This window comes from Elephas maximus, chromosome 8, assembly GCF_024166365.1.
Source record: "Elephas maximus indicus isolate mEleMax1 chromosome 8, mEleMax1 primary haplotype, whole genome shotgun sequence".
NCBI classification, from domain to species: Eukaryota; Metazoa; Chordata; class Mammalia; order Proboscidea; family Elephantidae; genus Elephas; species Elephas maximus.
Window position 1 is genome coordinate 91762300 of NC_064826.1, and position 25799 is coordinate 91788098.

The window sequence follows — 25799 nt, forward strand, 5'->3', positions numbered from 1 at the left end:
CTCTCTACCCTCCCATCTCCCCTCCAGACAGGAGATGCCAACATAGTCTCAAGTGACCACCTGACGTAAGTAGCTCACTCTTCATTAGCATCATAATTATTTCTGATGAGTGATTTTTATTTTATTTTTCATATTTTTCAGTTTCCAAATAAAACTGCCTTTTTTTATAATCAGATAAAAAATATATAACAATAATGAAAAGCTTTAAAAAGCCTCCATTAAAAAAAGACAAAAAACCCAGTGCCCTCCATAAATTAGATACATCATATTCTTAAAATATAGCCCATTTTGTAGAAACTTCACAGTAGAAACCCTCTCCCCACTATATCATATAGGGCTAGAACACCTCCCTCCGTGTGCAGATCGTGGCAACATTGATTTGGGCATGAGTTCAACAGAAGTCCATGCAATTTTAGTTGTAATCAATCCTGGGACTTCACACAAGGTTTCCCACGCAGAAGCCAGGGGGCCTCCGAGGCATCAGTGGTGAAAGTTCTCTGCAGCCACTTTCCCACAGCTTGCCCCTGTGGTCCTGTTGGTAGATTTCCGTACTAAAAGCCTGGCTGGCCCCACATACATAAAGCAGGCAACATCACATACACACGTGCGTTCGCTTCTACTCACCCAACGTCACAGATTGATTTGCTGTTCTTCACAGCCAGGGCGAGACACTTGCCTCCTTCACTTGTTATTTTGTTTAGTCCTAGCCTGTAGAGAGAGTCATGGACAGTCTACCTCTGGAATGAGGGGACTCCAATGACAGGCTGCCCACCTCCCCAGCACAAGAGCCCCTCCTGGCCCCTCTAGGAGGTGTGGTCTCTCTCTTGGACCCTGGAGTCCATTAAAGCCATGTCCTGGGCTTCCTGTCAGGGAAGGACTTGAAGCTCTGAGGAAGCCAGCCAGGCAGGGTTCCTCTCCTAATGTTCTGTAATTTCTGGAAAAACAGGGGGACTCGACCGCCCCCCGAGGTTCTGTAAAGAACCTCAGGAGGATCCCTCCTTTCCACACGCACCCTAGGTAGTCCCTCTCATTAACTGCGAATGGTCCAAGGTGAGCCGAGTCCAGCGCTCTGGACCCTTTGCTGGACATTCCTATGACAAGGAGGGGATCGAGCTCTTGCCTGCCATTAGCTAAGGGGGAGGATGACTTCTTTTTCTAGTACTCAGGAGAGGGTGAGAGTTACAGCCTTCCTTACTGTCAACAGTTTGTGAAATCAAAATGTCAAGCCTTCGCCCCACCAATGAAGTCCAAGCCTCACCACCAGTTATCATTTCTCCACATGGCCAGTTTGCCTTCTACTCCTCTGGGGCAAGCAGAAGACTCTAGGGTGAAAGCTCTTTAGGGTGACATTTATTCTTTGAGTAATGGAAGGGGTGACCAAGAGAAGTGATGGAGAAGAGCAGCTGTTAAGGAACCTGTCACATCCAACTTCACTTACTTAAGGTACGCGAGGCTTTTGCATTCCTCCAGGATTCTGGCAACGTACTTGGCTCCCACATCCGTGATCTGGTTGTTGTACAAGCTTTGAGAGAAAGCACAGGCATGAGACTCTGTAACTCCCAATGTCATTTAATGATCCCAGTTTTTTAAAAAAAGTGAGTAGGTGCTGTTTGATGCCTTCCAAAGCCTGGGTTAGAAGGAGAAAGAAAGAGCACATAGACACCAGGGTTTGGGGCTTGGGGGCCCCACAGCCTGGTCTCAAATGCCATCTCCACCACTTTCCCCAGCGTTATGACTTTGGATTAGTTACTTAACCTCCCTGTGCCTCAGCTTGTCCATCTGTAATACAGAAGTAATAATCAAATCATAGCTCTCTCACAGAGGATTATATGAATTTTTTTTTTTTAATGATTATATGAGATAACGCAAAGCCCTGGCACGTAAGTGCTCACTAAATGGTAAATAATAATAAAATAACCATTGCCACTGAGTTGATTCTGATTTATAGTGGCCCTACAGGACAGAGTGGAACCACTCCACAGGGTTCCCAAGGAGTGGCTGGTGGATTCGAACTGCTGACTTTTTGGTAGGTGATGGGTATTATTAGATGAAGATTACAATCAGAATCATGGCGGGGGGGGAAAGTTGCTCTCCAAATACTGGGACCTTCTCAGTGTCTACCTTCTAGTCATTTTACCACTTGATAGTGGTAATTCAACCATAAGGTAAGAAGAAGCTGAAAGTGGTAACTAAACTGAGGTTTTGAGTATTCCATAACCACACAGAACACCAGAGCTGAAAAGGGGCCTGGACCATTTGCTTCATTTTAAATGTCCTCATTTTAAAGCTGAGACTCAAAGAAGCTGAACGGCCAGCTCCAGTTTACACAATCAATAGCAGCCGTGCGGCTGGTTGTATTGGCCACAATCTCTTATCACAAACTCCAAAATTCTCAAGGCTCTGAAAGCCCTAAGCTTTCCATAACTCTTTTGGAAACTGATGTGAACTAATTATGGTTCTCATTTATCCCACTTGGTTTGAATATTCATATATTTTGCTGAAGAAATATTAAAGTTTTTCAAAATGGGGTATTGGACAAGACCCCACTGGGCGTGTTACCATTGTATATATACTGAATTCTAATTCACGTCTGCCCCCAAGAGTTTGGATGAGGGTTTAGGAACCCATACTACTGAAACCTAATACATAGTGGGTTTTTTTTTTTTAAATGATGGTGGAATTTTTTTTTTTAATTGTGCTTTAGGTTAAAGTTTATAGCTCAAGTTAATTTCTCATACAAAAATGTATACACATATTGTTTTGTGACATCAGTTTGCAATCCCCACATAGTGTTTTGATGTTTATAAAACATACCCCCCATATATTCTCTCATTTCATCCCCCAATAACCTGTTGAAACCAGCTGCACAAAAACTGTAGCTGTTGTTAGCTGCTGTCGAGTCAGCCCCTGACTTGTGGCAATCTCATGCACAATAGAACGAAACACTGGCCGGGCCTGTGCCATTCCCACGACTGGTTGTAGATTGGACCACTGTGACCCATAGGGTTTTCACTGGATGATTTTTCAGAAGTAGATCGCTAGGCCTTTCTTTATAGTCCATCTTAGTCTGACAGCTCCAGTGATACCTGTTCATCATCATAGCAACATGCAAGCCTCCCCCGACAGATGGGTAGTGGCTGTGTATAAGGTACACTGGCCAGGAATAGAACCTGAGTTTCCCACATGGAAGGTAGGAATTCTACCACTGAACCATGACTGATCCCTCTGCAAACATCACTTGTCCCTGTTATGATGTCAGTTTTACAAGTGAGAAGGCAGAGGCTCAGTGAAGTTTTGCAACTTGCTTGAATAGTAAATACTGGCTAAGCCAAGGGCAGAACCCAGGACTCTCAGCTCCCAGTCCAGGGCTCTTCCCAGTGACATGGGCCATCAGTTTCAACCATCCAGTGACCCACACAAATGGCAATTTGCTGCTGCCCTACATTACAACTGTGTAATGGGCCCAGTATTCTTGAGAAAGGAAACCCTGGTGGTGTAGTGGTTAAGTACTGCAGTTGCTAACCAAAGTGTTGGCAGTTCGAATCTGCCAGGCACTCCTTGGAAACTCTATGGGGCAGTTCTACTCTGTCCTACAGGGTCGCTATGAGTCGGAATCGACTCGACGGCACTGGGTTTGGTTTCTTGAGAAATACATACCCCAAAAATGTCACGATTTTGTATTTGGTCAGCTCTTCATATAGCACCTTCACCCCCCTGTCAGTGATCTGGTTCACACTGAGTCTGAAACACAACAGGAAAGACAAGTAAAAATCAGAGCAGCTGCTCATTACAAAGAAGCATTAATTCCACAAGGACCCAGAAGTGTACAGGCCCTGGAGTCTTCCCGGTTATCCACACCTGCCATGAGAATGGCTGTAACAGCCAGCCAGGCAGCCCTAAACCTGACCTGCCACCTGAAAAGGTCAGGTGTGCTGCTGTTGAAGGAGACTCCTCGTGTGGCGTGGTCTGTGTGGGCAAAGTGCAGATGCCAACTCAGTAACCTAAGTAACTAGGCCAGACTTAGAAGGAGGGCCAGGAACAGGGCCTTTGGGATTGTGAGTATCTCCTGGACAAGGGCCAGCCATGTACTGGAATTTCTCTGGGAAGTCTCTATACAAGCAGGAAATTTTAACATAGCTAAGTGGCAAAACACAAGTTTTCATTACCAAGAAACCCCCATAACAAACCACCCTAATCCTCTAAATCCTCTATCTTGTCATTGAGGTGGAGCTGAAGGACAGAATAAGGCTCGGGGACAGATGGGAGTGAGAGATATGGTGAGAGCCAGGGATCAGGTAAGGAAGTAGACCAGGGGCTGCCCAAGTTTTTTTCTGTAAAGGTCCAGGTAGTAAATATTTCAAGCTTTGTGGGCTATATGGTATCTGCCACAACTATTTAGCTTTCTAGTGTGAAGCAACTATATGTAAATGAATAAGCGTGGTGTGTTCCAATAAAACTTTATTTATAAAAACAAGCTCTAGGCTGAATTTGGCCTATAGTCTGTAGTTTGCTGCCCTGTGTATTAAGTAGTAGGCTGAACGTGTAAAGGCTTGATTTTCAGGCCCTAGAAAATGATGGGGTCAGACAGGCTGTACCCATTCACACCCCTCACAGTACCCAGTTCAGCCTGGGACCTAGTGTGTGCATACACTGCACCTTCAGGGAAGGCCATCCCAGGTGGCATACAAGGTGTATTTGTTGACTCCCAATATTTATGCTCTCTTAGAAACAGAATCTCCCAATTTGTAGCTGGGCACTTGTGACCAAGTTCTGCCCAATGAAATCTAAGCAGAAGTATTTTTAGCAGTTGCTAAGAAGTCTTACAAGACCGGGATATGCCCTTCTTTGCCTTCCCTTCTTCCTGGTAGCTAGAATGCAGACTGATGGCTGAAGGTAGCAGGCAGGCAGCAGGGAGGATCGAGCAGCTAACAGCAGTGGGCCTGGGAGCCACCTGCTAGCCCTGAGCTGCCCACCTCTAGATTCCGCACAAGGGAGAAACAGGCATGGAGTGGACCACCACACTAAACCAGAATTTCCATTTTATAAGATGGCACTGGGCTTGGCTTGGCTTGGGCAAGATGGCAAAGTGAGGCCCTGGGTGTGAAAATGCCTAAGGCTATAGAGGGAGGCAGAGCCCTCAATGAGGGCAGAGAACAGACTCCAGCCCTTGTAATTTCCAAGCAAGGACAGCCTTTGGCTCCCAGCATCCCTCCATCCCCACACAATTTACACACTGGCCTTGGTACAACAGGCCCTGAGAAACTGTTCCAAATCCCCACTGCTCTTGAGAATTGTCTGAGCCAGGTAATGGAGAATTTTAACTCTGGTAGAGCTTCACAGGAAAACCTGGTGGCATAGTGGTGAAGCGCTACACCTGCTAACCAAAAGGTTGGCAGTTCAAATCCACTAGGTGCTCCTTGGAAACTCTATGGGGCAGTTCTACTCTGAGTCAGAATCAACTCGACAGCAACGGGTTTGGTTTCTGGTTTTGGTTTAGAGCTTCACAAAGGTTTATTTTACACAGGAAGCGTTAACAGAGGAAACTAGGTGCCTTTCTCTCCCCTCAACAATCAAACAGGAAAACAACCCAGAGTGGGCGTTCTTTACTGAGCATCCTGGCGGCACAGGGCTGCTGGCTTTGATCATGGAAAGTAACCAATACCAACTAGCACAAGGTCTGCTTTTTCTGCAATAATAAAAGCTTTCATGTGCCCAAAACTTTACACAGGCTACCTCTGAGCTCATATCAATCTTAAAAGGTAGGCATCTTTATGCATCCTGGTTCCACCATGCTCCAGCTGTGTGATCTTGAGCATTATGAACTTCTCTGTGCTTCTGATTCCTCTTTTGCAAAAACAGGAATAATAACAATACCTGTGTTACACGGTTGTTAAGAGGATTATATAGGGGGTATTTGTAATGCACTGCACCCATACTCAACAAATGCTGGTTGCTTTTATCGTAATCGCTAGGATTGTTATCATCTCCTTTTGCCAGATGGGGACACTGAGGCTTAGACAGGTTAAGCAACTTGTTCGAGGATACTCAGCTGGTGTTGACCCAGCTCTGCCTGACTTCAAAGCTTTGCTCCTTGCCCTCTGCCACCTGAGAGAGAGAAGGTGCAGATATTCTGAAGCCAAGGGTTATGCATCCCAGGATAAAGGGTGGTCCAGGAGTTCCTGATCCACAATGCTAGTTCTGGTGTCCCCAAGCCTAGCCTCCCCCCACCCCCGGGCCTCACCTGCTGCTCCCTGGGCCCGGCAGCCTCACCTGATGATTGTAAGGCGGCTGAAGCAGGGCTGCAGCTCCTGCACGCCGTAGTCATTGAGATTGTTGTTGTCCAGGCTGAGGGCCAGCCGCTTGCGGAAGTGGTGCAGGACGAAGGAGAGGGCGCTGCAGTCGGCTGAGTAGGCGTTGCAGAAGGTCAGCTTGAGGTAGTTGGCACAGATGCCCCTGGCCGCCAGCTTCCCCACCTTCTCACTCTGCGTCTCGTAGATACAGCGCAGCATCCAGATGAAGGTGGGCATCCCATGCACCTGGCTGACGCCCTCAACCTGGACTCGGGGCAGGCTCTTCAGGTAGGACCTGAGGCTGGCAAACAGGTGTGCCCACAGGGCCTTGCGCTTTCTCTTCAGGGCTGCCACAGGCACCAGGTGCCGCAGGAGTTTCTGTTTGGCTTTGGACAACAGCCCACACAGGAAGAGGTTGGTGAACTGAAAGTGGTCCTTGTTCTTGAAGGGGTCTTCCCCCACCAGGCCACTGCCCCCCAGACACTGGAAAGGGAGAGAGCGAGGAAAGCAGGAGGCTACTGCCGCCTCCCCAGGAGGTGCCCACTCCTGGAAGAACCTGAGCAGCTCCTGCGTGCCCACCTTGTTATCCACCACGAGGAAGAAGGCTGTAAAGAAGGCCTGGAGGGTGATGTGGAAAAACTCATAGGATGGCTGCTCCCCTTCGGGGCCCAGCTCCGGCACGGCCCGCAGGAAGCCCAGCTGCAGGTCCCCCTCCTGCATCTGGGAGGCCTGCACCTGCTCCTGGCTGAAGACAAACAGGTTCTTCTCCATGCCCTGGTGGGCCACCTGGCCCAGCGTGTGCAGCATCCCTTGGCCAGAGCGGAAGGTCTCCGCCTGGCTCCGAGTGTTGTGCTGCACCAGGCTCGTGGGTTGTGTCCTGTTCAGGTGGACCTCAGTGACCAGCAGGAAGACATCAGTCAGTGTCACCTTGCAGTCAGGCAGCTGCAGGGTGGTGTCGAAGGTGGCGTGGAAGTGCTGGAAGCAGCGGAAGATGATCCAGCAGAAGAGGGGCACTGCACACAGGCTGCAGAGGTTGGGGTTGGCTTCCAGCTGGTCCAGCAGGCGGGACTGCAGCGTCCGGTCAGGGAACATCTGCCGGGTGTAGGCCTGCAGGTGGCTGGGGGAGAAGCCCCGCAGAAACACCTTCTTCCTAAGGAGCTGGCGTGGGATCTCGATGCCTGTGCGGGCTGTGAGCAGCTTGGTGGCCCCCTTGAGCAGTTTCCCGCTGAGCAAATTGGCCAACAGGACAAGGGGGTGGGCGGGTGCCAAGGGGGAGGAGGTGTCAGGCACACTGCTCAGGTCGAAGTCTGAGTGGAGCTCATCCAGGCCGTCAAAGGTGAAGAGGGCTGTGTGGGGGAAGCGCAGCAGGAAGGCGAACACCTCCTCGGGGTCCTGCTCCGGGTAGCAGTAGTGCTTGAAAAGCAGGTCCTGCAGACACAGCGTGTCGCTGTCCTTGAAGCAGCTGAACATGCGGCAGCGGAAGTGGAAGAAGAACTTGATGCCAGTGTCCAGCTGGCCTGAGGCCCAGAGGCCCTGCAGCCGCCGCAGCAGCATGGACTTGCCCACCCCAGCGTCGCCAGACACCAACACAGTCTCACCCTGCTCATTGAGGATGCCTGTGGAGTGGTCCAGGAGGCCAGCCAGGCTGCCCAGAGGGCCCAGGCTCTCGTTGGTGAAGCTGACCAGCTCCATGATAGTGTCTGTGTACACCTCCTCCAGCAGGAGCTCCTCCTTCTGGCCATAGCACAGGATGAACTTGGAGTCTCGGCCCAGGTGATGCCGTAGCTTCTGGGTGTACCTGCTCACTGTGGGGACAGCGGGGCAGGAACAGCGATCCCAGGAGGACAGGGGTCAGGTGAGAGGCGGGGGCAGAGGGAGACACACAGAAGAAGAAACTGCATCAAACAGGAGGACCCCAAGTAGGAGAAGCAAGCACATACACAAACAAAAAACACAATTGCGACCCTGAGGCCGCCTGCAACTCCTCAACTGCAGACCCTCCAGAGCCCCAAGGAGCCAACCTTCCAGAATCTGAAGGTCCTGGGGCTTCAATCCCTCTGTCTGGCCTCCATTTAGCCAGCCAGAGGGCGACAGATCTCAACTGGGATCAGTATCTCAGACCAAAAAAACCCAAACCTGTTGCCGTCAAGTCGGGTCCAACTCACAGTGACAGGCCTCCCTTATTCCTCCGCACAAGCTTGTCATTGACCTGCAGCCAGAAATGGAGGGCCTCTCAAACCTGAGGGCCACGCTGGATGGCCTGCTTGCCCCGCCCCGACCCCACAGTCCTATTCAAAGAGCACAATCCACTCATTGAAATGATGACTGCTAAGGAAGAAACTACCCTCACCTTTCTTTTGCTTATAACACGTGCTCTTGCAACAAACATAAAACTGGATGCCAAAACCTCTGGTGATAGGATATGACCTTCATCATTAACCTGGATTAAAATTGAGTTGTCCCTCATCTAAAACACCACAACTGGGTAAATTAACATAAAAACCAGCTCTTACAGATTGAACTGTGTCCCACAGAAATGTCTGTCAACTTGGCTAGGTCATGATTTCCCGTACTGTGTGACTGTTCACCATTTTGTAATCTGATGTGATTTTCCTAGGTGTTGTAAATCCTCCTCTATGATGTTAATGAGGCAGGATTAGAGGCAGTGACGTTAATGAGGCAGGACTCAATCTACAACATTAGGTTGTATCTTGAGTCAATCTCTTTTGAGATATAAAAGAGAGAAGTGAGCAGAGAAACAGAGGGACCTCATACCACCAAGAAAGCAGCGCCTTTGGACCTGGGGCTCCTGTGCTGAGAAACCCCTAGACCAGGGCAAGATTGATGACAAGGACCTTCTCCCAGAACAGACTGAGAGAGAAAGCCTTCCCCTGGAGCTGGCACTCTGAAATTTTTTTTTTTATATTGTACTTTAGATGAATGTTTATAGAACAAACTAGCTTCTCATTAAAGTTAGTACACGTATTGTTTTGTGACCCTGGTTAACAACTCCACAACATTTCAACACTCTCCCTTCACAACCTTGGGTTCCTATTACCAGATTTCCTGTCCCCTCCTGCCTTCTTGTCCTTGCCTCTGGGCTGGTGTGCCCTTTTTAGTCTTTTTCTGTTTTATGGGCCTGTCTAATCTTTGGCTGAGGGGTGAACCTCAGGAGTGACTTCATTACTGATCTAAAAGGGCATCCGGGGCCATACTCCCAGAGTTTCTCCATTCTCTGTCAGGCCAGTAAGACTGGTCTTTTTTTGTGAGTTAGAATTTTGTTCTACATTTTTCTCCAACTCTTTCTGGGACCTTCTGTTGTGATCCCTGTCAGAGCAGTTGGTGGTGGTAGCCGGGCACCATCTAGTTGTACTAGACCCAGTCTGGTGGAGGCTGTGTGGCACCCTGAATTTGAACTTCTAGCCTCCTAAACTGTGAAAGACTAAATTAATTGCTCTTTGTTAAAGCCATCCACTTATGGCATTTCTCTTATAGCAGCACTAGAAGACTAAGACAACGACCCTCCAATATCACAAAGCACACCAGCCCTGATTCCCAGAGAGAGGCCCTCAAGATCATTGACCCTTGGCAAACACCACAATGTGAGCCCAGGCCTGCCCACCGGGCAGTGGGCATGCTACCATGTTTACATGGGCACTGTGCTCTCAGCAGACCTGAGCCATGAAAATACGCTTACACCAAATGGGAGGGGATCTTACCCAAGTAAAAGGGTGTTCCATAAATTCCTCTAAGATAGTGTTTTGGATTTTAATTATAATTAAATTAACAAAAATTGGACACATATCCCTACTTCGGTGGAACCCTGCTGGTACAGTAGTTAAGAGCTCAGCTGCTAACCAAAAGGTCGGTAGTTCAAATCTCAGGGCTCCTTGGAAACTCAAAGGGGCAGTTCTACTCTGTCCTACAGAGTTGTTATGAGTCAGAATTAACTCGATGGCAACGGGTTTCTGCACAGTTCCAGAAATTCACCTATAACCCTTTCGCATCAACTTAGTCCAATTTGGTGGTCTGTTTAAAAATTATAGAGTTACATATTTTTACACCTTTATTGGGACATAATTTACATGCCATAAAACTCACCCACTATAAATGTTGTATACTAGTCAATGACTTTTAGTAAATTTATAAAGTTGTGCAAACATCACATCACCACAATTCAACCTTAGAACATCTCCATCATCTGCCCACAATCCCCTGGAGCCCACTTGCAGTCAATCCCTGCTCCCACTCCTGGCCCTAGGCAACTACTGCTGTGCTTTCTGTCTCTATAAATGTGCCTTTTCTGGACAAGGACGCACTGGAATCGCAGACTATGTAATCTTTCACATCAGCCTTCTCAGAAAGTGAACTGTCACATCAGCCTTCTCAGAAAATGAATTATACTTTAAAAGCTATTAAAGGAGCTGGTTATTTAAAGGAGCCAACAGAGATGTCTTTTCTAAGAACTACTCACCACGGGACCATTTTCATTTTTCATGGGGCAAGGAAACAAGGGGAGGCAGGAAGGAGAAGTCAGAGGAGGAAGCTGACTACTGCTGACAAGAATCTCACCACTCATGGTGCCTTTCTGGCTCTGTGAGGCCACAGAAGCCAGCTTCGCCCTGATACTCAGCTGGTTGGCCTTGCTGCCCGGAAACATACCCATGACTTTCTGGACGTGTCTCTTGCTTTCGTTTTCAAGGTCCAACTGGATTCTTTAAAAGTCAGAGTTTGGCAGACATTCTTTACTAATTCAGATAAACTACTGTTTGGTTCAAAGAAGACTTCAGGGAATAATTTTTCATTTAAGGTTTAAAGATTATCTCAGAGCAATAGTTTTGGGGTTCATCCAGCCTCCATGGCTCCTGGATTCCCTGAGAATTTGAAATCCTGTTCTGCATTGTGCTCTTCTAAAGAACTATCTACATGGGACCAAACTGAGGGTAAACTTTAGGGGGCAGTGAGTTTATGTCAGAAAAGGAGGGTGAGAATGAAGAATGTAATCAATGTCACTGAATCGTACATGGAGAAATTGCTGAATTGGTGTATAAGTTTTGCTGTGTATATTTTCAACAACCATAAAAAAAGTTTAAAAACTTTAAAATATAGAATATTATGAAATAGTGTCTTAAATAGTATGCAACTGAAAAAAAAAAATCAGAGTTTGGGACCTGGGTATTGCTGTGTTGCCCACGATTGTCTCAAAGTGGAGAGAGCAAAGGAGTGGAAAGAAGATACCCTATACTAGACTATAGATCGATTATACGCTCTCACAGGTCCCTGAACTGCTGTTACCCTTTACCACCATTTGTAATTAAACATTTGTGTGGTTACTTAATTAACATGACCTCCTGCAAGAGAACCATGTCAGTGTCTGTTCACCATTGTATCCCTGGTACCGTGTGCAGGGATTTGGTACACAGTGGCTGTACCATAACTTCTTGATGACCTAACCAGTTAACGAATCAGTAGGGTCCCGTGTTGTTTTGGAAATAAGGACTTGCACCCAGAATGGATAGAAGAATATTTGGCTTAGAAAGATCTTCAAAAGAAAACAAATTCAACCTTGAATTTGTGCAACCAGTAAAACCTCTACAAATTGCAGAATGGGGGTAAACAAGAGGTCAGAACTGAGGCCGTACCCACATTTCTACAGGACCAGATGGCTACAGGTGGTCAGTTCAAGTGCAGGCTACACTTGGGAGACACAGGTCAGCTGTCCTTTCATAAAATGAAAATAGCACCTCTCTGATGTGCCATGGTGGCTTAGCTGTTAACCAGAAGGTCCACAGTTCAAATCTACCAGCCACTCCTTGGAAACCCTATGGGGCAGTTCTACTCTGTCCTATACAGTCTCTGTGAGTTGGAATTGACTTGACAGCAACAGGTTTGGTTTTGGTTGAGGTGGAACGTAGGTGCCGGCAGTGGTGGACCATGCCTTTGTGCCCCACTGGGCTTGCACTACAGCATCGTTAGCTTTGCAAATCCCAGGGCCTGGCTTGTACCAGCGTCTGCGGTCCCCTGGAACTGACCATACCTGGGTCGGTGTTGACCACAACTCTGCTCTGAATGAGCTGGGAAGGAGAGAAGCCAATCTCCAACAGCCAAGGCCTGAGGTCCACATAGGCATCCGCAAGCTGCTGGAGCACGTAAAGGAGGAACTCACACACCTCCTCACCCTTGCTCTGTGCCAGGTCCAGAAGTTTGCGGACCTGGTGGTGACAAAAGGAAGACATGAGCTGGCAATAGGGACAACCTCCTATGAGAAAGGCCTCAGGCAGGCAGATGGCAGGACTCTGAACTCACTGTAGCCCCTAGCTCAGGCATCCTCTAGGTGTGAGAGTCTACTTGGTGGAGGCCTAGGATCTGTGAAACAAACCACCTCAGAAATAAACCTACACAGCTCTAAGTAAACAGAAGATTGCAAAAGGACAAATATTGTATGAAACCACTGTTATAAGGACTCTAGATAAAGTTTAAACACAGAAGAAAATAGTCTTTGATGGTTATGAGGGTGGGGAGGGAGGGAGAGGGATATTCACTAACTAGATAGTAGACATAAATTTTTTTTAGGTGAAGGGAAGGTCAACACGCAACACAGGGATAGTCAGTACAACTGGACTAAACCAAAAGCAAAATAGTTTCCTGAATACAACCAAACGCTTCGAAGACCAGGGTAGCAGGGACAGGGTTCTGGGGACTATGGTTTCAGGGGACATTTAGGTCAATTGGCATAACAAAATGTATTAAGAAAATGTTCTGCGTCCCACTTTGGTGAGAGGCGTCTGGGGTCTTAAATGCTAGCAAGCAGCCATCTAAGATGCATAAATTGGTCTTAACCTACCTAGAGCAAAGGAGAATGAAGAACACCAAAGACATATGGTAAAAACGAGCCCAAGAGACAGAAAAGGCCACATAAACCAGAGACTCCATCAGCCTGAGACCGGAAGAACTAGACGGTGCCCGGCTACAACCGATCACTGCCCTGACAGGGAACACAACAGAAGGAGAACAGTGGGATGCAGATCTCAAGTTCTTGTAAAAAGACCAGACTTAATGGTCTGACTGAGACCAGAGGGACCCTGACGGTCATGGTCTCCAGACTCTTTGATAGCCCAAGATTGGAACCATTTCTGAACCCAACGCTACAGATAGGGATTGGCCTGGACTATAAGATAGACAAAGATACTGGTGAGGAGTGAGCTTCATGGGTCAAGTAGACACTTGAGAATATATGGGCAACTCTTGCCTGGTGGCGAGATGAGAAGGAAGAGGGGGACAGGAGCTGGTTGAATGGATGCGGGGAATACAGGGTGGAGAGGAGTAATGTGCTGTCTCATTAAGAGAAGAGCAGCTAGCAGTACACAGCAAGGTGTGTATAACTTTTTGTATGAAAGACTGACTCGATCGTAAACTTTCACCTAAAACGTAATGAATTAAAAAAAAAAAAAGAGGCTTCCGTGAGCCTAAAAATAGAAAGGTAAGACTCACAACTAGAACCAGTGTCCACGGAATTCCATGGAATTCTCTGTCTCCTTTTCCCTCTTCGCCTGACACTACTGCCATCTGGGGGTCCCTGGGCAGTGTAAATGATTAACGTTTTACGCTGCTAACCAAAAGGTGGGTGATTCAAGTCTATCCAGAGGCACCCTGGAAGAAAGGCCTGGCAATCTGCTTCCAAAAGATCACACCCATTGAAAATCCTATGAAGCACAGTTCTATCCTGACACACATGGGATTGACTGGATGGCAACTGGTTTTTGTTTTTTTTTTTTTTTTTTATTAACTTTTATTGAGCTTCAAGTGAACATTTACAAATCAAGTCAGACTGTCACATGTAAGTTTATATACATCTTACTCCGTACTCCCACTTGCTCTCCCCCTAATGAGTCAGCCCTTCCAGTCTCTCCTTTCGTGACAATTTTGCCAGCTTCCAACTCTCTCTATCCTCCCATCCCCCCTCCAGACAGGAGATGCCAACACAGTCTCAAGTGACCACTTGATATAATTAGCTCACTCTTCATCAGCATCTCTCACCTACCCACTGTCCAGTCCCTTTCATGTCTGATGAGTTGTCTTCGGGGATGGTTCCTGTCCTGTTGGATGGCAACTGGTTTTATAGCCGTCTAGAGAGTAGTGTGAACGGGGGGAAAGTCTCCCCTCAGGGATAATGAGGTAGGGTGCTAGGCCACACAGCAAGGGGACAGCAAACCCCCTCATATAAGTTTTATATTCAAAATGGCATTTGTGGTTTTTTAAAAGTACAGAAAAGCAATCAAGGGAAGAGGCCAAAACACCTGAGTGTGCTACTGGGTTTCCCCCAGAGAACCTTCTCGTTCCTTCTGAGCCTCAGCCAAGTCTCGTTACAAACATGCTCTGCCATTCCGCTAATCAAGAAGGACTTTTTTGGCCTCACCAATTTTATTTTTCAGGAGAGGACAGAAGTGAAATACTTAATTGTGTAATAAGTCAGTAACCCATGCAATTATTTTCTATCAAGACCCCAAAGTAAAATTTTGCCCAATATACTGAAACCACTCCCAAAGCTCTTCACTCAGGTTAACACGGAGAACCCTCTTCCAGCTACCAAGATCCACATCCTGTCAACACCAATCCCTCCCCCAGGCACCTTGTCAGGCTGGGTGGGGCAGGCACACACAATCTCTGAGTCTTCCTCTGAGAAGTAGTCATTCTTCAGCAGGTTGTCCAGCAGGCACTGAGTGTTGCGGATGTGGGTGACCAGAAGCTCCCGGTTGACAATCAGCAATTTAATATAGGAGGGAGACTCAGACGGGATTATTCCCATCTCACTGGGGGCCTGCTTCTCCATGGTGAAAGCAGCATGTGGCTACTTTTCCCACATTCATCTTTAGCTGCATCTGTCTTCCTGGCAGAGGGCAATCAAGACCCAGGGCTCCTGCCCCCCTGTGCAGGCCCTGAGGAGACAAAGGCAATCACTATCAAAGCCAAGGTCTTCGGAAGGATTCCCTTCCCCTCTCCCCTCCCTCAGAGTCCTGGGGTTTCTCCACTTAGAGCAGGAGGGGGCCATGGTCAAGAATATTATCCGAGGTTGAACAACAGGATGAAATACTTAATGTCACTAAACTCCAAATGTGAAAACTGCTGAGGTGGAAAATGTTTTGTTACCTACATATTCACCACGATTAAAAAAAAAAAGCTCTCCAAAAAAAGAGAATTTCCTCTGAGATGTATTTAAGAAAAATTGGGAATTTAAATGCTTCTTGTGGGTTACACGACTAGGCTAGGTGACCAGAGGCAGATAACCCTTCTGTTTAGCAAAATCTTTTTTTTTTTTAAGGCAAAAGTGTGCCTAGATCCTGAAATGGGATAGAGATGGAAAGTTATATTGTTTTACACATAAAGTTAATCGCAATTTGAGGTTTCTCCATCCCCCTAGAGAGGAGAAGGCCCAGAATTTGAAGCAGCGGAGCTGTGGAGGAGGGGGTTGTTGGGGAGAGAGAGTCTCAGCAGAAAGTGGCCAGAGAAGAAACAGCAGATGTGAGTCACCTGTGGTAGGAAGAGTGGAGGAGCTGGAACAGGGATGTCTTGGTCATTACTGCCTGGCCTGGGTTGTGCTGTAGCCCTCCCACAGCCCCCGCTACCCTCATACCCTCAGCAAAGGCTGTTACATACAACCACCTTGGGGAATGAAGGAGAAGCAAGAGTCTCATGTGAGTGAAGTGGGACAGACAGAGGGCAAAGTTGCAGGAGGCAAGACGAAGAGCTGACCTGGGAGCCAGAGTGGTGGATGACCTGAGAAGCTGCCCCCCTGGAAATCCCATACCTGTGCTAAACTTCCCACCTGGGCAGGAACAAGAGCCCAAGCTATTTTATCTGGGTATTAAAAAAAACCTTGGATTGATCTGAGTTACCCCAAAATTGCATTGGCTTACTTTCTTGTCATCACCACAGCAACACAAAAGATCCTTCAGCAGCTTCCCTTCTGATCGTGATTGTGTGTATGAGTGGACTATAATCTTGGAAGTGGAAAGACCTTGACCTGGCCATTTAGTCCTTCATCTATGCAGGAAAACACACAGTTCCAGAGAGTTTTCTGGACTTTTTTGTTCACCTCAAAAAAAAGTTTTCATAAATCTCTAAACATTGTCAGTGTCATTAGTGTATATTCCATAAGCCCAAGGCTTGTCAAAAAGTTTTCCATCAAGTCACAAGAGAGTCTGCTCTCTCTCTGACACACTTTATTCCTTTTTTTTTTTTTTTTTAACCTGTCACATTGCCAAGATACTGCAAGCCTTACAGCGATTCTCAGCTGGACCCATACAGTAACTTTCCTTTCATAACCTAGGAGATTGAGTAGGAGACAGTATAATTGTAAACAGCAAGAGAGAATGAGCATTTTAGGAGTTAGTATATAATCAAGAGAGATGGTGTTGAAGGAAGAAGTCCAAGCTGCACTGAAGGCAATGGTGAAAAACAAGTCTCCAGGAATTGAGGGAATACAGATGGAGATATTTCAACAAACAGATGCAACGCTGGAAGTGCTCACTTGTCTATGCCAAGAAATTTGGACGACAGCTGCCTGGCCAACTGACTGGAAGAGATTCATATTTGTGTTCATTCCAAAGGAAGGTGATCTAATAGAATGTAGAAATTATTGAACAATATCATTAATATCACATGCAAGTAAAATTTTGCTGAAGATCATTCAAAAACAGTTGCAGTAGTACCCCAACAGGGAACTGCCAGAATGTCAAGCCTGATTCAGAAGATGACATGGACAAGGGATATCATTGCCGATGTCAGATGGATCCTGGCTGAAAGCAGAGACTACCAGAAAGATGTTTACTTGTGTTTTATTGACTGTGCAATGGCATTCGACTATGTGGATCGTAACAAATTATGGATAACGGTGCGAAGAATGGGAATTCCAGAACACTTAATTGTGCTCATGTGGAACCTGTACACAGACCAAGAGGCAGTTGTTCGAACAAGACAAGGGGACGCTGCCTGGATTAGAATTAGGGAAAGTGTGTGTTGGGGTTGTATCCTTTGAACGTTTTATCCAATCTGTACGCTGAGCAAATAATCTGAGAAGCTGGACTATATGAAGAAGAACAGTGCATCAGGATTGCAGGAAGAATCATTAACAACCTGCCATATGCAGATGACACAAGCTTGCTTACTGAAGGTGAAGATGACTTGAAGATCAAAGACCATAGCCTTCAGTATGGATTACACCTCAACATAAAGAAAACAAAAATCCTCACAACTGGACCAATAAACATTATGATAAACAGAGAAAAGACTGAAGCTGTCAAGGATTTCATTTTACTTGGATCCATAATCAACGCCCATGGAAGCCACAGTCGAGAAACCAAACAACGTATTGCATTGGACAAATCTGCTGCAACACATCTCTTTAAAGTGTTAAAAAGCAAAGATGTCACTCTGAGGACTAAGGTACGCCTGACCCAAGCCATGTATTTTCAATCACATCATATGCATGTGAAAACTGGGCAATGAATAAGAAAGACCAAAGAGGATTTGATGCCGTTGAATTATGGTGTTGGCAAAGAATATTGAATACACCGTGGACTGCCAGAAGAGCAAACAAATCTGTTTTGGAAGAAGTTGAGCCTGAATGGTCCTTAGAAGCAAGATAGTGAGACTTCATCTCAAGTACTTTAGACATGTTATCAGGAGGGAATAGTCCCTGGAGAAGGACATCATGCTTGATAAAGCTGAAAGTCAATGAAAAAGAGGAAAACCCTCAATGAGATGGGTTGACACAGTGGCTGCAACAATGGGTTCAAGCAAAGCACCAATTGTCAGGATGGCAGAGGACCAGGCAGTGTTTCATTCTGTTGTACCTGGGGTCATTATGAGTTGGAACTGACTCAATGACACCTAACAATAACAAGGGAGACTAGCTGATTAGATCAAATTTAAATTAGTGGTTAACAATACCTTTTAAGTTTCTGGCATTGTTCTTTGAAGTATGTCAGATACTTTAAAACAACACTTTCCCTTAAATCTTCGATCTCCAAATTTCTGGAATCTGTAAAATCAAAGAAAAGAAAGGTTTCTTTGAAATTTCTATTGTACTGAATGCTGAATAAATGAATGAATACATGAAGTTGGCAACATGATAATTTTTACATTCAGGACTCGAGGATCTCTGAGTTCTCACTAAACATCAGTCATTCAGGCCCCACAGTCTTTTTTTTTTTTTTTACCATAATTGAGTCCCACTTATAATTCATTTATTTTTTGCTTTAAATTCACTTTATGTTAAAAATCTAATAGATTAATTTTAAAGGAAATTGTATATCACCACTGTAAACAGAAAACAATATCACTTGCAATACACAGAAAGTAACACATAAATAAATGCACTGGAAATAAAACAGTGTTTCTATATTCCAGCTGGATAGTGCTGGGTAGTTCCAGGTCTGAAGCCTCTTTTCTCTTAGAATCATTTCAGAGGTACAGCACAAAACTGAGACTTTCCCTTTGAGATAATCATAAGCCTGAGAAAGAATTGGAAAGAGAATCACTTTCTCACTCTATGCTTCAATGTTTTTTGGTGCCATGTCACTGCACCAGCCAAGAACACCTTGGGTACAAGCAGGAGGCATGGCTGCATCCTTTGGAAGCCTTGTGGAGGGTATTACCTTCCTTCCTTCATACCTCCTCTCCTTATCATTCTCTATCTGCCAATGAGGGTTCTCTTTTACTCATTGCTTCTGTCTCTTCCAAGCCTGGGACTTCCACATAAACGGTGGCATGTGTTCTCAACTTTCCCCATATTAACTACCACAAACACCTCCACCTCTTTCCATCCAAGGCAGAAAGGTAAGAAAAGTCTCTTGATTTATAGTTACGTGAACAAACAAATAAATTACATGTCAGCAAGCTTGCAAGAGGCTGCTATTTTGTCATTCCAAAGCCTCGGTTTGAGATTTAATCAGGTTTGCAGAGTTAGCTCGATTTGGCAGGAGCTTAACAAGGCAAGCTGGCTGAAGTGGAACAGAGGAAGCTGAAGGCTGCCCTGGTAAAAAGAATCCCAGGATAGACCAGATCTGTACCATGTGACACTGGAAAGAAATTCAGACTTCATGGACAACTGGTTACCAGAAACACCAAGAGAACCAGGCATCTTCTAGTCCTGAGAAAGGTACCTTTATTCTCTTTACCTTGATTAGGGTGGGACCTGCTGGTGAACAGAGTCTGATCTTTCTTTCCAGTCAAACAGAGGACCGAGGTTGGGCCAGGGCGAGGCTTCTGGGAGCCGGGCCTGCTCTAGGAGTGGGTGGGCCTCTCCCAATGGTTTGGAACGATGAAGACTGAAGTTGGAGGAAACAACCAAAGAAAAAGATCAAGCCAATGGAGGTGGCCCAAAAACAAGACCTACATCAGAATAAAAGATGAAACCAAAAGATAAAAAGCTGCGTGGGCAAGGCATCACTACCTAAAACCATCTCTTGAGGGCAAAGGCAGGGGGCAATAGAGCCTACTGGCAAGGAGGGAGCCCCTAAGGGAGCTAAAGGAGTTAGATGGGCGCGCGCACACACACACACACACACACAGACACACAGACAGACAGACAGACACACAGACACACAGACACACACACACACCTCCCCTTCCTGGCCCTCAGATCTGCTCTCAGAGAGGTTTAGTTCCCAGGTAAGAGAATCAGAGAGTCAATTCCACAGAGGTTCCTTATGGACATCTGCGCCCAGGTCCCATCTCGCAACTTGATCTTCTGGACTAAATATAAAGTCTACAAAACCTCTAAGATTCAGGAAGCTTCCCTGAAGACAATGGAGGAGGACAGACATTAAAGGAAGAAAGAAGTAGAGAGAGGATAATTCTGTAAGACAATAGAACAGAGCTGTTCAACAGAAATAACACACAAGCCATGAGTGTAATTTGAATTTATCTAGTAGCCATATTAATAAAAGTAAAAACAACCAGGTGAAATTAATTTTAATAATACATTTTATTTAATCTAATATATTAAAATTATTTCAGTATGTAATCAATACAAACATTATTCACAAAACATTTAACTTTTTTTTCATACTAAGTCTGTGAAATGTTATGTATTTTGTATTCACAGCACATCTCAGTTTGGACCAGCCACATTGTAAGCACTCAGTAATGACATATGGTCAGTGGCTACCATATTGGACAGTGCAGCTATAGCTCAATCACGCAAAGCCAGGCAGTGAGACATCTAATTTCCTGTCCCACCCTTTCCACTTGAAATACCGATGCCAACAATGACTCAGAATTGGCTTTTTGGATTCGTTTCATTGGAAACTCAGTGAAACAGCAGTTGAAGATGTGAGGTCACTGATAATTCTGCAAACTCAGAAAGAATATATGTGACCTGGTTTATATTCAAGATAAAGTTTCCTTTCAACTATAGATACAACTTTACACCTTTGCATATTTGCCAAGTTTTTTTTTTTTTTTAAGATACAAAACCTCTGCTAACATGGTGAGACACAGACTGTCATACACCACTGGTAGGAATGTAAATTGGTGGAAACCTACTTGACAATATGTATCCATAGTGAGTGAAAAGTTACTATTTACTAACTTCTGGTTCTAGAAATCTGCCCTTTTGAAAACAATCTGAGGTTGGTAGTTTTCGCTTTTAAAAAAAGGGACTTCTGCTTCTAGCTAGGATAGAGCAGTATGTGGTAAACCAAGGTTCCCACAGAGGATGACTAGCCAAAAACCAAACACACGGCCATCAAGTTGATTCTGACTCAGCGACCCTATAGGACAGAGTAGAACTGCCCCGTAGAGTTTCCAAGGAGAGCCTGGAGGATTCAAACTGCCAACCTTTTCGTTAGCAGCCATAGCACTTAACCACTACGCCACTAGGGTTTCCAGGAGGACAACTAGAAAAGCCCAGTTAAATGCCTGTGTGCATACACAGGCAAACACACACCAGTTTAAAGGGATTACGAAAGATGCTCGAGGGGCCAATATCCTGGAAGAAGGAAACTATAGAAGTAAGCTGCTTTTCTGCAAGCCAATTTTCCTCTTTTGGGCATTTGCCAAGTCATGGTGGAGAATTAGGGGATGAGAAACTGGGCAGAAGGCTGCAGCTAAGAGGAAGAAAAGCCTACTGAATTTTCAGAAATTTCACAGAGCTAGAGAGGCAAAGGGGCCTTGGTGGCACAGTGGTTAAGAGCTTGGCTGCTAACCAAAAGGTCTGCAGTTTGAATCTACCAGCTGCTCCTTTGAAACCCTATGGGGCGGTTCTACTCCATCCTACAGGGTTGCTACAAGTTGGAATCGACTTGATGGCAACAAGTTTTGGTTAGAGAGACAAAAATTGAAACTTGAGGATGCCAAGACAGCCAGGATTTGAGAGATCAAGATCCCAGAGAAAAGGGATTCCTAAAGAACTGCGCCTGATACTTGGAGATTTTCCCCTTGAAGCATTTGCCTACAGCAAGAAATTAAGAAAAAAAGCAGGTTTTGACAGTCTCTAGTATTTAACAGGCAAAAACTGAGGACCAATGGGGAAGGGGCCCTACTAAATAACCTCAGCCCTCAGCAAGGGCTCCTGGAGAGCTACAGCCAACAGTAGGGCAAACCAAAGGTAGACCTAACCTCACAAAAACTATCACCCAATGTTAAGTATGCTCAGTCCCTGAATGAATAAAGGTGCTTACCTCAACTCAGTCTTCCTATCAGAGGATACAGTGAGCCCCTTTAGGGGAAGAAAACATCAAGAGTCTACAGTTTTGCATACACAATGTCTAGCATTTAACCAAAAATTACCAATAAGTACGAATAAGAGTAAAAGCAGACAACAGAAACAGACCAACAGATAGATGATACAGTTACTGGAGTATTCACATAGGAGTATCTAAAATAATTGTAATTAAGATATTTAATAAAAATAGATGAAAAGGATAATTTCACCACTACTACCACCTACTGCCATCGAGTCGATTCCGACTCATAGTGACCCTATAGGACAGAGTAGAACTGCCCCACAGAGTTTCCAAGGAGCACCTGGTGGATTCAAACTGCAGACCTTTTGGTCAGCAGCCATAGCTCTTAACCACTATGCCACCAGGGTTTCCATAATTTCACCAGAAAATGAAAATATATTTTTAAAAAATCTAATGAAATTCCAGAACTAAAAATCTGATAACTGAAATGAAGAACTCAGTAGATGGGTTTAGCAGCAGGTTGTACATAAAATAACTGAAGATTAGAGGGCTGTGAAAATATATGGGCTGAAGCACAGAGAGGAAAAGGAACAGAATATAGAAAAGAACATAAGAGACACACAGGGCACAGTGAAAAGATCTAACATACATGTAATTCACAACCCAGAAGGCGAAGAGAAGAAGATGTGGGCAAAAGCAAAATATAAAAAGATAATGACTGCCTTTTTATGAAGTTGGTGCTGCAAGCAAAGAAGAAAGTCCCTGCCTCTCCCAAAACTGAAGCCAAAGCAAAGGCATTAAAGGCTAAGAAGGCAATTCTGAAAGAGGCCCACAGCCACAAAAAAAGACCTACATGTCACTCACTTTCCAGCAACCCAAGACACCATGGCTCCAAAGGGAGCCCAAATACATGTATATATATTTTAATTTTTATTGTGCTTTAAGTGAAAGTTTACAAATCAAGTCAGTCTCTCATATAAAAATTTATATACTGCTTGCTATATACTCCTAGTTGCTCTCCCTCTAATGAGACAGCACACTCCTTCTTTCCACTCTCTATTTTCATGTCCATTTGGCCAGCTTCTGACCCCATCTGCCCTCTCATCTCCCATCCAAACAGGAGCTGCCCACATAGTCTCGTGTGTCTACTTGATTCAAGAAGCTCACTCCTCACCAGTATCATTTTCTATCCCATAGTCCAGTCCAATCCCTGTCTGAAGAGTTGGCTTTGGGAACGGTTCCTGTCTTGGGCTAACAGGAGGTCTGGGGACCATGACCTCCGGGGTGCTTCTAGTCTCAGTCAGACCATTAAGTCTGGTCTTTTTTATGAGAATTTGGGGTCTGCATTGCAAGCTTTCCTGCTTCCTCAGGGGTTCTCTGTTATGTTCCCTGTCAGGGCAGTCATCGGTTGTAGCCGGGCACCATCTAGTTCTTCTGGTCTCAGGCTGATGTAGTCTTTGGTTTATATGGCCCTTTTTGTCTCTTGGGCTCATAATTACCTTTTATCTTTGGTGTTCTTCATTCTTCTTTGCTCCATGTGGGTTGAGACCAATTGATGCATCTTCGATGGCCGCGTGCTAGCATTTAAGACCTCAGACACCACTCTCCAAAGTGGGATGCAGAATGCTTTCTTAATAGATTTTATTACGCCAATTGACCTAGATGTCCCCTGAAACCATGTTCCCGAAATGCCTACCCCTGCTACACTGGCCTTCGAACCGTTCAGTTTAATCAGGAAACTTCTTTGCTTTAGCCCAGATATTTTTGAAATAGCACCCTCCAGGAGAAACAAGCTTGACCACTCTGCCATCAAGCTCCCTGACCACTTAATCAGCCATGAAGACGACTGAAGATAATAGCACACTCTGTGTTCACTGTGGATGTCAAGGCCAACAAACACCAGATCAAACAGGCTATGGAGAAGTTCTATGACACTGACATGGCAAAGGTCAACACCTTGATCAGACCTGATGGAGAGAAGAAGGCATATGTTCTACTTGCTCCTGCTTGTGATGCTTTGGTTGTTGTCAACAAATTGGGATCATCTTAACTGAGTCCAGCTGGCTAGTTCTAAATATAAATTTTTCACCATACATACACACAAAGATAATGGCCAAGAATTTTTCAAAACTGATGAAAGATATAAACCCACAGACTCAAGAAATCCTACAACTTCCAGAAAGGTAAATAAAAACAAAATGAAATTCTGAAATATCATAGCAAAATGGCTAAAAACCCAAAGACAGTAAGAAAATTCTCAAAGCAGCCAGATGAAAAAATATATAACCTTTAAAGGAACTACAATAAGACTTTAATTTCTCCACAGAAATTACTAAAGCCAGAAAACACTGGAAAAACACCTTTGAAATACTGAAAAAAAAAAAATTAAAAATAACTGCCAACCTAGAATTCTATACCAGTAAACATATTTTACAAAACTAAAGACAGTTCAAGAAGACAAGAAAAAGAAGTAAAAAGCATAAAGACTGAAAGGAAGAGATACAGCTGCCTTATTGCAGAAGACATGATTGTCTAAATAGAAAATCCTTATGAATCTTACAAAAAAAAAAGCCTGCTAGAACTAAGTGAATTAGTCAAGGTTAATGGATATAAGATCAATTATATTTCTATGTACTAGAGACAAACAATTCAAAAATGAAATTACAAAAGGTCTATCATTTATAATAGCAACAAAAAATATATAATACTTCAGAAAAAATAATTAAACATGTACATGACCTTTACAATGAAAACTACAAAACGCTGCTGAGAGAAATCAAAGAAGACCAAAATAAATGGAGAACTACAGACTAAGTTCATGGATTGAAACTCAATATTGTTAAGATATCTATTCTCCTCAAATTTATGTGAAGATCGAATGCAATCCCAAACAAAACCTCAGCACACTTTTTGGTAGAAATCGACAAGCTAATTCTAAAATTTATATGAAATGCAAAGGTCCTAGAAATAGCCAGACAATTTTGAAAAAGAACAAAGTTTGAGGATTTACACTACCTGATTACAAAATCTACTATAAAGGTACAGTAATCAAGACTTTGAGGTATTGGCCTAAAGACAGACATATAGATCAAAGGAACAGAACAGAAAGTCCAGAAATAGAATGAAACATATACAGTCAGTTGATTTTCAAAAAAAGTACCAATGTAATTGAATGGAGGAAGGAAAGTTTTCTTAACAAATTGTACAGGAAAAACTGGATATCTGTTTGAAAAAAAAATTTTATTCTACTGCTACATCACATCATATACAAATATTAATTCAAATCGATCATAGACCAAAATGTAAAACTAAAACTTCTAGAAGAAAATATGGGCAAAAATCTCCACACCCCCAGAATTGGCAAAGGTTTCTTAGACAGGACACAAAAGTCAGGAATTATAAAAGAAAAAAAAAAATTTTTTTTTTGACAAATTGAATTTTATCAAAGTCAAAACTTTCTGTTCTTCAAAAGACACTATGAAGTCAAAGACTAGGAGAAATATTCACAATGCTTATATTTGACAAAAGACTTATATCCAGAATACATAAAGAACTCTCACAACTCAATAATAAGAAAACGCAAGAGAAAAGCTGGGCAAAGATTTAAACACACACTTTATAAAGGAAAATATACAATGACCAGTAAGTAGATGAAAAGATGCTTAACATCATTGGTCATCAGAGAAGTAAAAATTAAAGCCGCTAGGAGATACCACTACACACCCATTAAAATGGCTAAAATTTAAGAAGCCTGGAAAGGATACGACATTTTCTTGAAACATAAAGAAAAATTGACAAAAAATGTGAAATAGACAATCCA

At 44.4% G+C, this 25799-nt stretch overlaps 1 protein-coding gene across 10 annotated transcripts in view; it reads right to left on the reverse strand.

The window, feature by feature from the left end:
• The window catches only part of NOD1 (nucleotide binding oligomerization domain containing 1), an 84113-nt gene that overhangs the window by 33607 nt on the left and 24707 nt on the right, over nt 1-25799 (reverse strand). For 9 of the 10 annotated variants that reach the window (XM_049893242.1, XM_049893238.1, XM_049893241.1 and 6 more), the window contains exons 2-8: nt 18240-18330; nt 14920-15226; nt 12328-12502; nt 6271-8095; nt 3658-3741; nt 1439-1522; nt 625-708 (exon numbers count right to left, since the gene is read on the reverse strand). In XM_049893242.1, the coding sequence (XP_049749199.1) occupies nt 625-708; nt 1439-1522; nt 3658-3741; nt 6271-8095; nt 12328-12502; nt 14920-15120 (2453 nt within the window). In that variant the 5' untranslated portion in view covers nt 15121-15226; nt 18240-18330. Of the gene's footprint in view, nt 1-624; nt 709-1438; nt 1523-3657; nt 3742-6270; nt 8096-12327; nt 12503-14919; nt 15227-18239; nt 18331-19468; nt 19619-25799 lie in introns of all 10 variants that reach the window. The other variant, XM_049893234.1, reaches the window with a different exon arrangement.